Source organism: Pempheris klunzingeri, chromosome 3, assembly GCF_042242105.1.
Source record: "Pempheris klunzingeri isolate RE-2024b chromosome 3, fPemKlu1.hap1, whole genome shotgun sequence".
Classification (NCBI taxonomy): domain Eukaryota; kingdom Metazoa; phylum Chordata; class Actinopteri; order Acropomatiformes; family Pempheridae; genus Pempheris; species Pempheris klunzingeri.
This window is the reverse complement of record NC_092014.1, coordinates 25,993,319-26,005,957: the sequence shown is the minus strand read 5'-3', so window position 1 is coordinate 26,005,957 and position 12,639 is coordinate 25,993,319. Positions and strand designations below refer to the sequence as shown.

Sequence of the window (12,639 nt, the reverse complement as noted above, 5' to 3'; positions counted from 1 at the left end):
CCTGGTTCCCAAGAAGGGGGGGGCAAGGTACAGATATAATTTTAGACCTCAGAGATGTAAATAAGCATCTCAGGAAATACAAATTCAGAAAATATAAATTCAGGATGCTAGCACAGGTGTCTCTGCTGTATTTTCTGCACCTCAATCGACCTCAAGAACGCTTATTTTCACATCCCGATATACCCATCACACAGGCCTTTTCCAAGGAAGACCAGTCACTGGGACCTGGGATCCTAACATGCATTCATTGTTCCTCATAACGCCTTACTGGCTGTCAAAACATTGGTTGGCGGAGATAACCCAGCTTCTTTACCAGAAGCCATGGCCTCTGCCGACACGCAGGGACCTGCTCTCTCAGGTGCATGGAGAAATATTTCATCCACACCCAGAAAGGCTGGCTCTGTGGGCCTAGCCCGTGAGTGGTTCAATCTAAGGACCATGGGCCTTCTTCCAGGTCTAACTGAAACCATCGAAAATGCTACTTCAGTAGTTCCTTTTCAGTGTTCTGTTAGTGCCCCATCAATCTTACAAGACGTGGTGGACAAAAGGAAGGCTTTCTCCATCGTCAAGGTGTTTTCTGCATGGTGCAAACCACATTGCTTTCGAGGGCAAGGCTGCTGGACAGGGTCCCTTGGTTTGCTGCTTCATAAGCCCCCCATTTCTAAACCATTGACCTCATCCTAGGACCTTCATAGTGTGATGGATGCCGTTTCCGTCCAACCTTTGAGCCATTGGACCAGGCAGATTTGAAAATAGTGGCCTTAACAACACCTTTGTTGCTGTCTCTTGCTTCCACTTAACAAGTGGGCGAGATTCATGCTCTTTCGGTATGTGTGTACGATGTTCTCGTCAGGGAATGTAAGGGAGGCCTTGGAACCTAACCCTGCCTTTATGCATGAGGTTTTAGGGTCAAGTTCCCCAAGTGCACATTCTACCAGGGGTCTCACCACTTCATGGGTCCTTTTTTAGATCATCCTGGCTGTCAGAATGCATTAGGACCTTCTGATGAGGTCACGCCATAGGTGTTCCCACTGTGATTCATGCTACTCAAAGAATCAGTCCTCTCAGCTGACTCTAATAAAGAAAGAAAACAAATATACTTCCCAAAAAGCCCGTATTAAACTAGACCCTCCTGGTAGGACTGCTATCTAGACCACTTCACATTTATATAACAACTCAATGTAAATGGCACCCCTGCCATAAATGGCTCTAGGGATCTGATACCAATAGACCCTTCTCACTGCAGGCATTCTGACAGGAAAAACACAGGTGTGCATATTTTTCGTATTTTTTTCCGCTCAGTTCCATGTGTCCAAATAATCCATTGAATTGAGCCAATGGATGCGCTTACAGAAACTGGCAAATGCCATGTTGAAGTCAACTGTACTAATTACAAGCCAAATGGGCAAAACCGTTCCTGCTAGCCTCCAACTTGTAACTCTTAGTTGTAGAAATCATTATTTTCTGACAATGACAATAATTCCCACTGTGAAGAACGTCACACACATGTCAACAATTTGTTGACAGAATGCACTCCATTTGCAGTATCTCTAGTATCCAGTACTAACACTAGTGCAATTAATTCAGCTCGTCTTATAGAAGATACATCCTATTTGTATCCATTTTCCCTCGGTAGCAATCCACGACAGCTTAGCTTAGTTTTATTTCTGTGTCATGCCATATCTGGCCCATCCCACATGGGATGAGAAGACACAACCCCTTTACAAAAAATACGTCTTATGGTAACACCTCGACACAAAAGACAAAAGGACTGCCAGATTTTAAAGTACGCCTATATTTTTTCCAAACACTTGCAATGGCTTGCAATGTTTTTAATCACATTTTTTGTTGTAAAAAAGGGCCATTGCTTTTTTAAGTCTGTCACAATATTATGCAAGAATTGGTATTTTGTGCAATTTTGCGCCCCTACAGCTTCAATTGTAATTCACTTCAGTCTATACCTGCAAATTGTACCTCTCTTTTTCTCCTCTTAGCTTCCTCCTCCAAAATGATATGAAGCCTCAACAAATCATGCTTTAAATCAAAAAGAAACAAGAAGTAGCGTGAAAGAACTCCATGGGTCAGTATAGGCCAGCTCCACTCACCTCTGTAATGGAAGAGACCATTCCCATCCACAAACACCACCTGGTGAGAGGGCACACAACACATAAACAACTGCAATGAATTGACCTATAGTACAAGACAAAGCTATAGGTGTTAACTATTCTTTTTTTTAAATGTTATTTTCTGTTCACCTATAGTCTGTGACGCTAGCTGCTTTCCCTACACTGTCATAATGAAGACATAACGAAGAGTATGACCAAGCAGAGTGTCTTCATCCCTAAAGTTAATAAGTGACAAGACCTTCAAAATGATATTCTAACTTCTCCAGCTCCCACACACTGATGAGTTCTTGAAGTCAAAGGAGACTCTACAGACATCTTTCTGCTGTGAATCATAACTCAACGGGAATAACTCACTTCAAAGGTCGCAGATAAAGGGAGCAGTGACTGCATCTGTCCAGGGCTAAATGTCAGCGGAAGTAAAACTCAGAGTATGCGTGAGTGTGTGTGTGTGTGCCCGAATGTGAATGTGGTGGGTCCAAATGTGCATGTGTGTGTTCCTGCGCACCTGCGTGCATGGCAACAGATCAGAAGGGAGGAAGTGAGGGAGGCATGTGGGCTGTGACAAACAGAAGTGAGTGGGTGAGAGTGAATTAGAGGTGCCTTTTTGAGAAACAGTGAGAGAGGGAGAGCAACCCTATGAACCTCGGAGCTGTGTTGACAGGGGCTATAGCCCCTGGTAGGGTCCCCCAAGGCAAAGTGGTTCTCACAAGCCCCCAGCTGAGTGCCACTGTGTTGGAGTTCTCCAAGCTGAATGAGAGGGCCGCCTAAAAGTGACTACGGGTTCAGGAGGTCCTGAAGTTAACAGCCTGGTGTTCAGTGAATAATCTGGCACTGAATACCACAAAAACAAAAGAGATCATCCTGGACTTCAGGAAACACAGAACAGAAACCGCCCCCCTCCACATCAATGGCGAGTGTGTGTGGAGAGGGTCCACACCTTCAGGTTTCTTGGTGTCCTTATCTCTGCTGACCTCTCCTGGACAGATAACATCACAGCTGCCACCAAGAAAGCCCAGCAGTGACCACACTTCCTGAGAGCACTCAGGAAGAACAACCTGGACTCTAAACTGCTGCTGACTTCCTACCACTCGTCCACTGAGAGCCTGCTGACATACTGTATTGCAGTATGGATGGGGAGCTGCACCGAGGCAGACAGAAGGCTTCAGAGGGTAATCAAAGCAGCACAGAAGATCGTTGGTTGCCCTCTCCCCTCCTTGATGGACATTTACACCTCCCGCTGCCTCAGCAGAGCAGAAAATATCATCAAGGACAGCTCACACCCTGGTTTCCACATGTTTGACCCTCTGGCAGGCGCTACAGGTGCATCAAGGCAAGAACAAACAGACTAAAAAACAGTTTCTGTCCCAGAGCCATGACCACTCTGAACTGTCACACGCACTGACAGACTAATCCCCCAACATTCACGCACTTCCTTCCCACCTACTGTGCAATATATTTATATATGTATTTCTTCTCGGCGCAAAATCTGAACTACTATTCAAGCTTATGAATGTTGTCGAATGCTGATGAATGATGAATGTGTGTTTGTTCTGTACATGTTTGCACGTTATCTCGTTGTACATTGTATAATGACAATAAAGGCATTCTATTCTATTCTGGGGGGAAGGCTCTGACTATTGTGTGTGCTTGTGCAGCAAACAGCAGTTCAGAGCATCCGGCCTTCTTGGAGTCAAGGAGCTGTCAAGCTGATGAAGGAGACTTTTTTTGATTGGTCAGATTGGTACCAGGTTTGCAGCCTCAGTGCTCGGTGAGGTGAAAACTTGGGAGTAGGAGGAGTTTGGGGAGGCTATGAAAAAGGACTTTCGGGTGGCCTCAAGGAAGTTCGACGGCTCAGAAAGGGAAAGCAGGGCTTGGCTCAGGCTGTGTTCAGCTGGTGAGGAGAACTGCTGACCCGGACTGGGGGTATCGTCCAGTGGTGGAAAGAGCACTTGAGGAACTCCAGAGTCTCCAGAGGCACGGGGAAAACCTCACCCATATCCCTGGCAGAGGTCTCCAAGGTAGTTAAGAAGCTCCTTGGTGGCAAGGCACCAGGGGCGGATAAGATTTGCCCTGAGATGCTGAGGGCTCTGGGTATTGTTGGGCTGTTGTTGTTACCATACCTCTTCAATGTCATGGAGGTTGGGGACAGTTCCTGTGGATTGGGAGACCGGAGTTCAATGCGGATTCCATCCTGGTCTGAGCACAAATGGTCCTTTTTATATTTTTGTATATTTCATATTACAGAAGCCGCCCACATTGAGACTGGGTCTGTTCGAGGTTTCTTCCCGTTAAAGGGGAGTTCTTCCTGCCACTGTTGCTCAATATAATATAATATCTGATGCTTGCTCATGTGGGAATTCTTGAATCCTTAATGTTGAATTCCTGAATCGTTGGGTCTCTCTCTAAAATCTCTTTAAAATCAGTTAAAGAGTTTGGTCTAGACCTGCTCTTTATGTAAAGCGTCTTGAGATAATGCTGTTGTGAATTGGCGCTATATAAATAAAGATTGATTGATTGACTGATTGATTGACTCCCCAAATGTTGAACTATGTCAAAATTGAGCCAAAGTTTAATCCAAATTCCAGTATTTAAAATAAAAACTTGGGGTGTGAGTGGAAAAGTGGAAAGCAAGCAACACCCTTCATGTCTTCTTCAACCTGCCCCCTTGGAGAACAAATGACGAGGTATGACATAGAACATCTAATTTATCTAATACCTCAAAACATTTTTATAATTCTGTGTCCTGTCCACTCTACTGTTGGCTCTTCCACTTGCAGAACATGACTAAAGCTTCTGTATAACAACAAAGTGTTATAGTCCTAAGTCTTTATGAAATATTATATATTTAATGTATGTTTGCCGAAGCTGACCTGAGGCAGCAGTTTGGGTTGACTCCTCTCCAGCCGCTGTAAAGCCTCCAGGAGGAAGGGGGTTTCTCTGAAGGCCAGAAAGCCAGCTATATAGGGGGCCGTCAGGGTTACCATCTGACTGTCCTCATACAGCACCTGGGAAAAGGGGAGGGGACAGAAACACTGCTTAATAGCTTATTTTGGACTTCTCTTCTGGGCACAATGAGAGGACGTGTCGCAGTCCATCTTCTGGTTAACCTTCCTCTAGTTTTCCACTAACCTGCCAGCTGCTCCCACCAACTGTTCCACTCACCTGCTCCTGATCAATCATCAAGCCGGTATTTAAGGCTCTACCAATCACTCACTCACTGCCAGATTGTTCTTCGCTTCTCGATGCAAGACTCTCCAGCATTCTTTCCCATCTATTGCCAACCCAGCCTGCCTCTGACCAACTTGTCTCGTCTCTGTCCCAGTAATAATCTCAGCCTTCTGTCTCTGACCACAAGTCTTGTCCCTGTCCCTCCTGGATCCTGTCGGCTAGTGGCTCCCCGGTTTTTGGCTGTTTCAATTCCCCAGGCTGATCCTTCGTGATCCCTCCGACTTTCCCTCTCTCTGCTCCCATCTCCCATCTCCCTTGCCCAGTGCTCATCTGGTTCCAAACCCTCTGCTTCACCGAAATCTGCTCCCGCCGCAGTACTCACAGTAGTGGGGGAAGTACTGGTGAGACGCACCAACAAACTATTCCCTCTTCAATGTCCCCTGTGCCACGCTAGGTTGCTGCTAGCAAACGGCTCGCACACCATGGCCACCTTCAGACACTCCAGTTCCGATTTCAGCCTTGATGAGGACCTGGCTCGGCAGTCTGGGATTGACGGGATTCTCCTGCGGGAGGCAGTTTCCGCCAGCACCCTTGATGGTCACCTCCTGCAGATGGTCACTCACCAAGTGGTACCTGTGAGCATGCTCCTGTCTGGTAACCCCCACAAGACCATCCAGTTCCACATTCTACAATCTCCTCGGCCTCCTCTCATTCTGGGTTACTCCTGCCACCAAGTCTACCTCGGACTGCTGCTCTTCAGTCGTTTCCCTAATCCAGTTCCTCACCTGACCTAATGGGGGTGCCAGTTGAGTACCATGATTACAAAAATGTCTTCACCAAAGCCAAGGCGTCTTCTCTGCCTCCTTATCAATCATACTATTGCACCATTGATCTGCTGGCCCCCCCTTTGGAGCTGCTTGTACGCACTGTCCAGCCCAGGGATAGAGGCCATGAACATCTACATCAATGAGTTTTTGGCTGCAGAAATCATACGTCCATCATCCTCACCCGCCGGTGCTGGGCAAGACCCTTTGCCCCTGCATCAACTATGCCCTTCTATCTCTCCTCGATGCAAGACTTTCCAGCACTCCTTCCCAGACTGATCTCTCTCCCGAAGCTCTCCTTCCTCACTGCACTCACTGGCTCGCCGATCTGGCTTCACCAGCTGGAGTCCTGGGGCGTCCTCCAAACAAAAACAGACTCTGAACCAGGTTGTTGTTCTGGACTATATTCACCTGCTTGCCAAGCATAACAAAAGTGCCTTTGAGTTTTCGCTGACGTCCTGTGTGCTACACTTGGGTCCTAAACACTCCCATTACAGGATGTGCCAAGGTCGTACAGTAGCTGCTGTAACATCAGATACAAACACCTGCTATCAAGACCTACAGAAGCAGCTACAAATAAAGCATGCAAAGCACTCGTTTGTGAATGGAGGTGAGCCCATGATGCCTCAATACAAGGCTGTTTTCTGAATAGACTTCAATGGACCATTCAGGAAATGTAACTGTCGTATTGTTTCCCCTCTGCTAAACAGTGGTGAAAGAACATCACTGATTGTTCTGCGGGACGGTTCATGCCGAAAGGATGTTTATTCAGATTCAGAGCATTTTTAAAAGTGTGAGCTCCAGTCTGAGACCACATGCAAACTGTACAATCAAACTACAACATTCTACTTTACGGTGTGGAACATCATGGGAAATAGACACACTGTGCATCTCGTTACTGGTTTTACTTTTTCAAAAATGGCCTCAGGTGAGAATGTAGGAGTAAACTGAAAGCAAGCAGTGAAGTTAATCCCATTATTTGACAGCACTTCTGAACCTTTCATTAGCCTTGTTGGGTCTGTGTATAAACAACATACAGTGACAAATGTCATTCATTATAATGGGTTACATACTGAGAAGGTGCCAGCAGCCCATGTTAATGCACAAATCAGAATCAGAATCACTTTAATAATCCCAGGGGGAAATTGCTTTTTGTTACACACAGCTCCAAAAGAATAAGAATAAGAATACACTTCAAACACAAGTAAAATACAAATATATAAAAGTATGAATAAAAAAAGATGTATTAAAAATTATTATTACAAATTATTACACAGAGGTAAATTACTGCACCAGGTGAGTCCAGAGTCTTATAATAATAATAATAATAACAACAATAATACCACTACTAATAAAAATATATAACAACATGTACACAATAAAAATGATAATAATAATAATGATGATAATAATAATAATAATAATACAATATATACAACAAAATGTACACACAGAATGAGGAGCTGAATCATATAATAATAATAATGATAATAATAATAATAGTAACAAATAAATGTCAAGATGGAAGAATGCTTGTAAAAGGCTGTACAAGAAAGCAATTGAAATAAAAACTGGACTGCTGAGGTCCCTTTAACAACGGCTGGTTTAACAAGAGTCGACCTTGAGCTATATCAAAGCTTGGCTCTCCTGTGTGTAAAAATTGCTTTTTTAGAGTCTGCTTTTAGTGCTTAGGTAAAAATGTAGTTGGTTGAGATTAGACAGCCATCAGTTTTTTTGTTGTAAGGAATATTAGAATTCATCACACTCTTAGGAGGAGGCACAGATGAAGTGATTAGAGGGCCATTTTACAAAATGGATCAATAATAAGCCCCTTTGAGTTTGCATGGGGTTTTCCGGTCACAGAAGTCAACACTTGTGATGACTCTTTCCCTCACGTCTACAGAGCTTTTTAACCTCTTGAAGCTCATTGTTTTGGTTTCGCTGGCCCAACTTTACTGTTTTGGTTCGGTCTCACTGTTCTCACCAACCCTGGATGCTGGTTTTATTTTACTGTGTTTTGAGAAATTAAAAAGCCACAATTTTAGATGTCGAGGTATTCCTTTTCAACAGAAGCAGGTTGCTAAGCTGTTTGTGTGTTTTATGTACTACTGGTAATTAACTTTGTAACTTTGACTATCTTGTGCTTTACTATGTTTTTTAATCAACGTCCCCAGTGAGAGACCCTTTATATTAACATTTATGTCTCACTTATGTTGTTCTCTTGTAGTGCTATAGGCTTCATTTCAGCTGATATAATATTACTATTATAATTAACCCTTCAAAATGTAAACTTATGACATCTTCCATCTTTAAAAAGAGAGAAGAAGATATATGAGAAGAATAAAAAAAAAAGCCATCCATAGTTAGAATATCTTTTCACAGCGTGTCTGGGGTTAGTAGTTGTTAGAAACATATTCATAAGGTGATAATAAGTTACTGCTGTTCTGCTGCCTCCAAGTGGCCAAGACAACCCACAATAAATGTAGGTATAAGTTTGGACACGTAATTATAAGATTATGATCCAAAAATGACTTTGAACATTTGTTGAATGTGAACCTAACACCTCGGGGTCATGAGCAGTGTAGTAGAGAGCTATCTCACCAACAGCTAGTGAGTGGGCCTTGAGTTAAGATATTTGTTTGTCAAGCAAGTTTCCAAAGTCAGGAAGTATTAACATCTTTAAGGAATCTTACAGTTGGCCTCTAGTAAAATGTTAAGAATGTGTGCCTGTCAAGTAGATGGATACAGGTCAAATACTGGAGTCTACAGTCAGTTATTTCTGTTTACCACACCGTTGCCATGGGCAACGTTCTGATAGTGGAAGCAATAAAATCATTTTTAGATCAATGAAATCGTTTTTAAGTTTTTTTTAATTTGTTAAATTTATTTTATATAAGTTATTTTGTTGGTACGAAGCCATGAAATAAGATGAATAATGCACAGCAAGCCTGGCATTATTGCAAAACAAAGTTCTTTGGGATGATTCAAGAGCTCAGCTCTCCTCTTCCTCCTGCATCACCTCATCGGGTTTGATTTTGCAATAATGACTGGCTCGCTGTACATATCCCTTACATATTGCACTGTAAATATATATATATGTACCATACAACTGGCCAATCCATTTCATCAAATCCACTTTTTTAACGTCCCATTTAAAAGAACGATATCACATGAACATTTATTGATGTCTTCGATAGTAACTGAGTCTAGAACAATTAATGTGTAATAGTGATTAAGTTAATATGGACATGAAAAGACCTGAGGGGAAGGGAAAACCAACCAGACAGCCAGCTTTAAGGAGTCATTAGAAGGCAGTAAGTTTATATTGATGAAGTTGCAACAGGATACAGGTTATTATGGGATATGGTGACCTTGCATTCAACAATCTAGATAAAGAGAGCAAGATCACTTTTAAGCAAATATTCTGATAGGATGTGTTTATATACTTTTATCATGTGATTGTCTTGATTGTGTCTGCAGGCTTATGTAATGTGCAGCAAGTGGTGCATACTGCTGCTGTTCCCCCTGCCACCGTTAGAGGTGGCCAAAGCTCACAGGCTGTTTACTTCCTCTGTGATGACTGGGTGTGGTGAGTGACAGACAGGTAGGTAAGTCAAACTAATTCATAAAATTATTCATGATGTATATTTGTGTTATGTGTATTGCTAAAAAAAATTGGGGCAAATAATATTTTCATTTTTCCTATTTTTCTGCTTGTTCATTGTGTTTTTCTACATTGGCATTCAATTACAATCACCTGAGATGAAAATGTGTGTTTGTGTGTGTGGGAGGGAGGGAGTCAGGTTACCTCCAGGTCGGGGTAGCTGAGCACCACGAGCTGGGCACAGGCACTGGTGTCATCTCCTTTGATGAAGGAGAGGTCCACTCCTCCGACTCTGTGCAGGCCTGAGAAGTCCGGGCTCCTCTGCCACTCCTCCGTGTCCTCCTCCACCACCTGCTGCCGGAGTCGGGCCTGCTCACTGCACAGAGAACAGGCCGCCGAGTCCAACAGTGAAACCACAGGACACCGGCAGGGACACAACACTTCATGCCAGGACAAATGTATCATCAGCGATAGAATTGTAAACAGCAAACCTCTAAACACAGGACTTTCACATAGTATATATGAGAGTGAGATCTGTAAAAGTCATAAAAAAGTCTGTTCTGTTTTCTAATGAAGAGTGGTTTAGAAACACACGTGACAATTTTCTTTAATGCCTTAAGGACATAAAGTCCTGGATGAGCAGCAACTTTCTGCTGCTAAATTCAGATAAAACTGAAGTTATTTTGCTCGGCCCCAGACACCTCAGAGACAGCTTTCCCACTACCTTAACTGCTCTGGACGGCATTAATCTGGCCTCCAGCTCCACTGTGAGGAATCTGGGAGTCTTATTTGATCAGGATTTGTCCTTTAACTCCCACATTAAACAGATTTCTAGAACTGCCTTTTTCCATCTACGTAATATTGCCAAAATCAGGCCCATCATATCCACAGATGATGCAGAAAAATTAGTCCATGCATTTGTTACTTCTAGGTTGGACTATTGTAACTCCTTACTATCAGGCTGCCCAAATAAGTCGTTAAAGACTCTCCAGCTGGTCCAGAACGCTGCTGCTCGTGTTCTGACGAGAACTAAAAGAAGAGACCACATTTCTCCTGTACTGGCTTCTCTTCACTGGCTTCCAGTAAAATCTAGAATAGAGTTTAAAATCCTTCTCCTCACCTACAAGGGTCAGGCCTCATCATATCTTAAAGATCTTATAGTACCGTACTACCCCACTAGAGCACTGCGCTCCCAGAATGCAGGTCTACTGGTGGTTCCTAAAGTCTCCAAAAGTAGTTCAGGAGCCAGAGCTTTCAGCTATCAGGCTCCTCTACTGTGGAATCTCCTTCCAGTTTGGGTTCGGGGGGCAGACACCCTCTCTACATTTAAGAGTAGACTAAAAACCTTCCTTTTTGACAAAGCATATATTTAAGGGCTGGATCAGGCCTTAGACCAGCCCCTAGTTATGCTGCTATAGGCTCAGACTGCCGGGGGACTCCTATGGTGCACTGAGCTCCTCTATTCTCTCTCCTCCTCTTCCTCTCCATCGTTATGTCTCATGTCAGTCAAATGTCTGCCTCTAACTTGCTATCTTCCCCGGAGCGTTTCTGTGCTTTCTCATCTCTCAGGTTCCTGTGGATCCTGTGGATCCTGGTCCTGGCCCTGCTGATGTGGTTCTCTGGTTCCTGTGGGTCCTGGTCCCGGTCCCGCTGATGTGGTTCTCTGGTTCCTGTGGATCCTGGTCCTGGTTCTGCTGACGTGGTTCCCTGGTTCCTATGGATCCTGGTCCTGGCCCCGCTGATGTGGTTCTCCACCAGCCAATGGATGTGCGTGTGTCCAAGGCTACAGCCTGTCCGTCCTTGGGAGCTGGATCTCTCCTTCACTGTGGTGCTCCCGGAGGTTTCTCTTTTCCCACTGGGTTTTTTGAGTTTTTCCTTCCAGAAGAAGGAGGGTCATAAAGGGCAGGTGATGCCTCGGACTGATCCATCGGGCCGATCCATTGGCCTCATCGACTGCTGGACTCTTTATTAGATTGTTTGTTCGCTTACACTTGTTTATTTCAGTGAACTTTGTAAAGCACTGTGAGACACTCTGTTGTGATATTGGGCTATACAAATAAAATTGAATTGAATTAATGACTTTATATTCTACAATTCCTGAATGACTTGATTGTCATGAAATAGCTGAATTTTATGTCAGTCTACTAAAACATGAAACAACAAAATCCTTCCTAGTTCATTCCCCTGTGCCCGTCAGGCGTAAACAACCGTAGCTGTCCAGTGAAACGGCCTTTCTTTCTTTGCCATCCACTTGTTTTACACGTGTGCTGTCCACACTCGCTGTTTATCATGCAGCGGTATTGTGGTTCAACAGGAAATACATCAGATAACTTGGACAACTTGACCAGAGAGAAGTTAATAGGGCTGCTTTTGTAATCACCTTCTGTTCTAACATTGATAGAATAATCATTTTGGCTATCAAACGTCAAAAAGGTGACGTTATAAATGTCTTGTTTTGTCCATCCAACAATCCTAAACCCAAAGCTGGAACCAGAGGCTTTGGTGTTGTTGTCTGACTAAATATTCCAGCTTCAGAAGGTTCATTGTGAACTTCAAATGTTTCCTAATTATTCCCCAGTTACACTGTTCTGAGAGCGGGGTCTGTGGACCAGAATCTGTAGGTGGGGGTTAAGAGAGCAGGTTTACTTTTATCTGGGTGGAGACACCCTGTGGACTTTTCTGTAGCACACATGCACAAATCAGAGCTGGAGAGGGGAGGTGACAGCAGAACATAATGTGGACTGCTGGTGTCCTCACTGGCTTGTCATTACAAAGCCACAAATCAATGGCTGCTGAGGGCTGGTGGCTCAGGGCCAGAGCTGCTGCAGCACAGTGACAACAGCACAGGACATCTGATCTACTGTCAGTTTGTTCACCAAGCTCCTGCTTTACAGCTAGCAGATGGACACTGGTTGGA

At 43.9% G+C, this 12,639-nt stretch overlaps 1 protein-coding gene across 3 annotated transcripts in view; it reads right to left on the bottom strand.

The window, feature by feature from the left end:
• The window catches only part of LOC139199040 (endonuclease V-like), a 70,181-nt gene that overhangs the window by 57,322 nt on the left and 220 nt on the right, over positions 1-12,639 (bottom strand). For 2 of the 3 annotated variants that reach the window (XM_070828047.1, XM_070828046.1), the window contains exons 1-3: positions 9,927-10,241; positions 4,997-5,131; positions 2,106-2,145 (exon numbers count right to left, since the gene is read on the bottom strand). In XM_070828047.1, the coding sequence (XP_070684148.1) occupies positions 2,106-2,145; positions 4,997-5,131; positions 9,927-10,187 (436 nt within the window). In that variant the 5' untranslated portion in view covers positions 10,188-10,241. Of the gene's footprint in view, positions 1-2,105; positions 2,146-4,996; positions 5,132-9,926; positions 10,242-12,639 lie in introns of those variants that run through there. The other variant, XM_070828048.1, reaches the window with a different exon arrangement.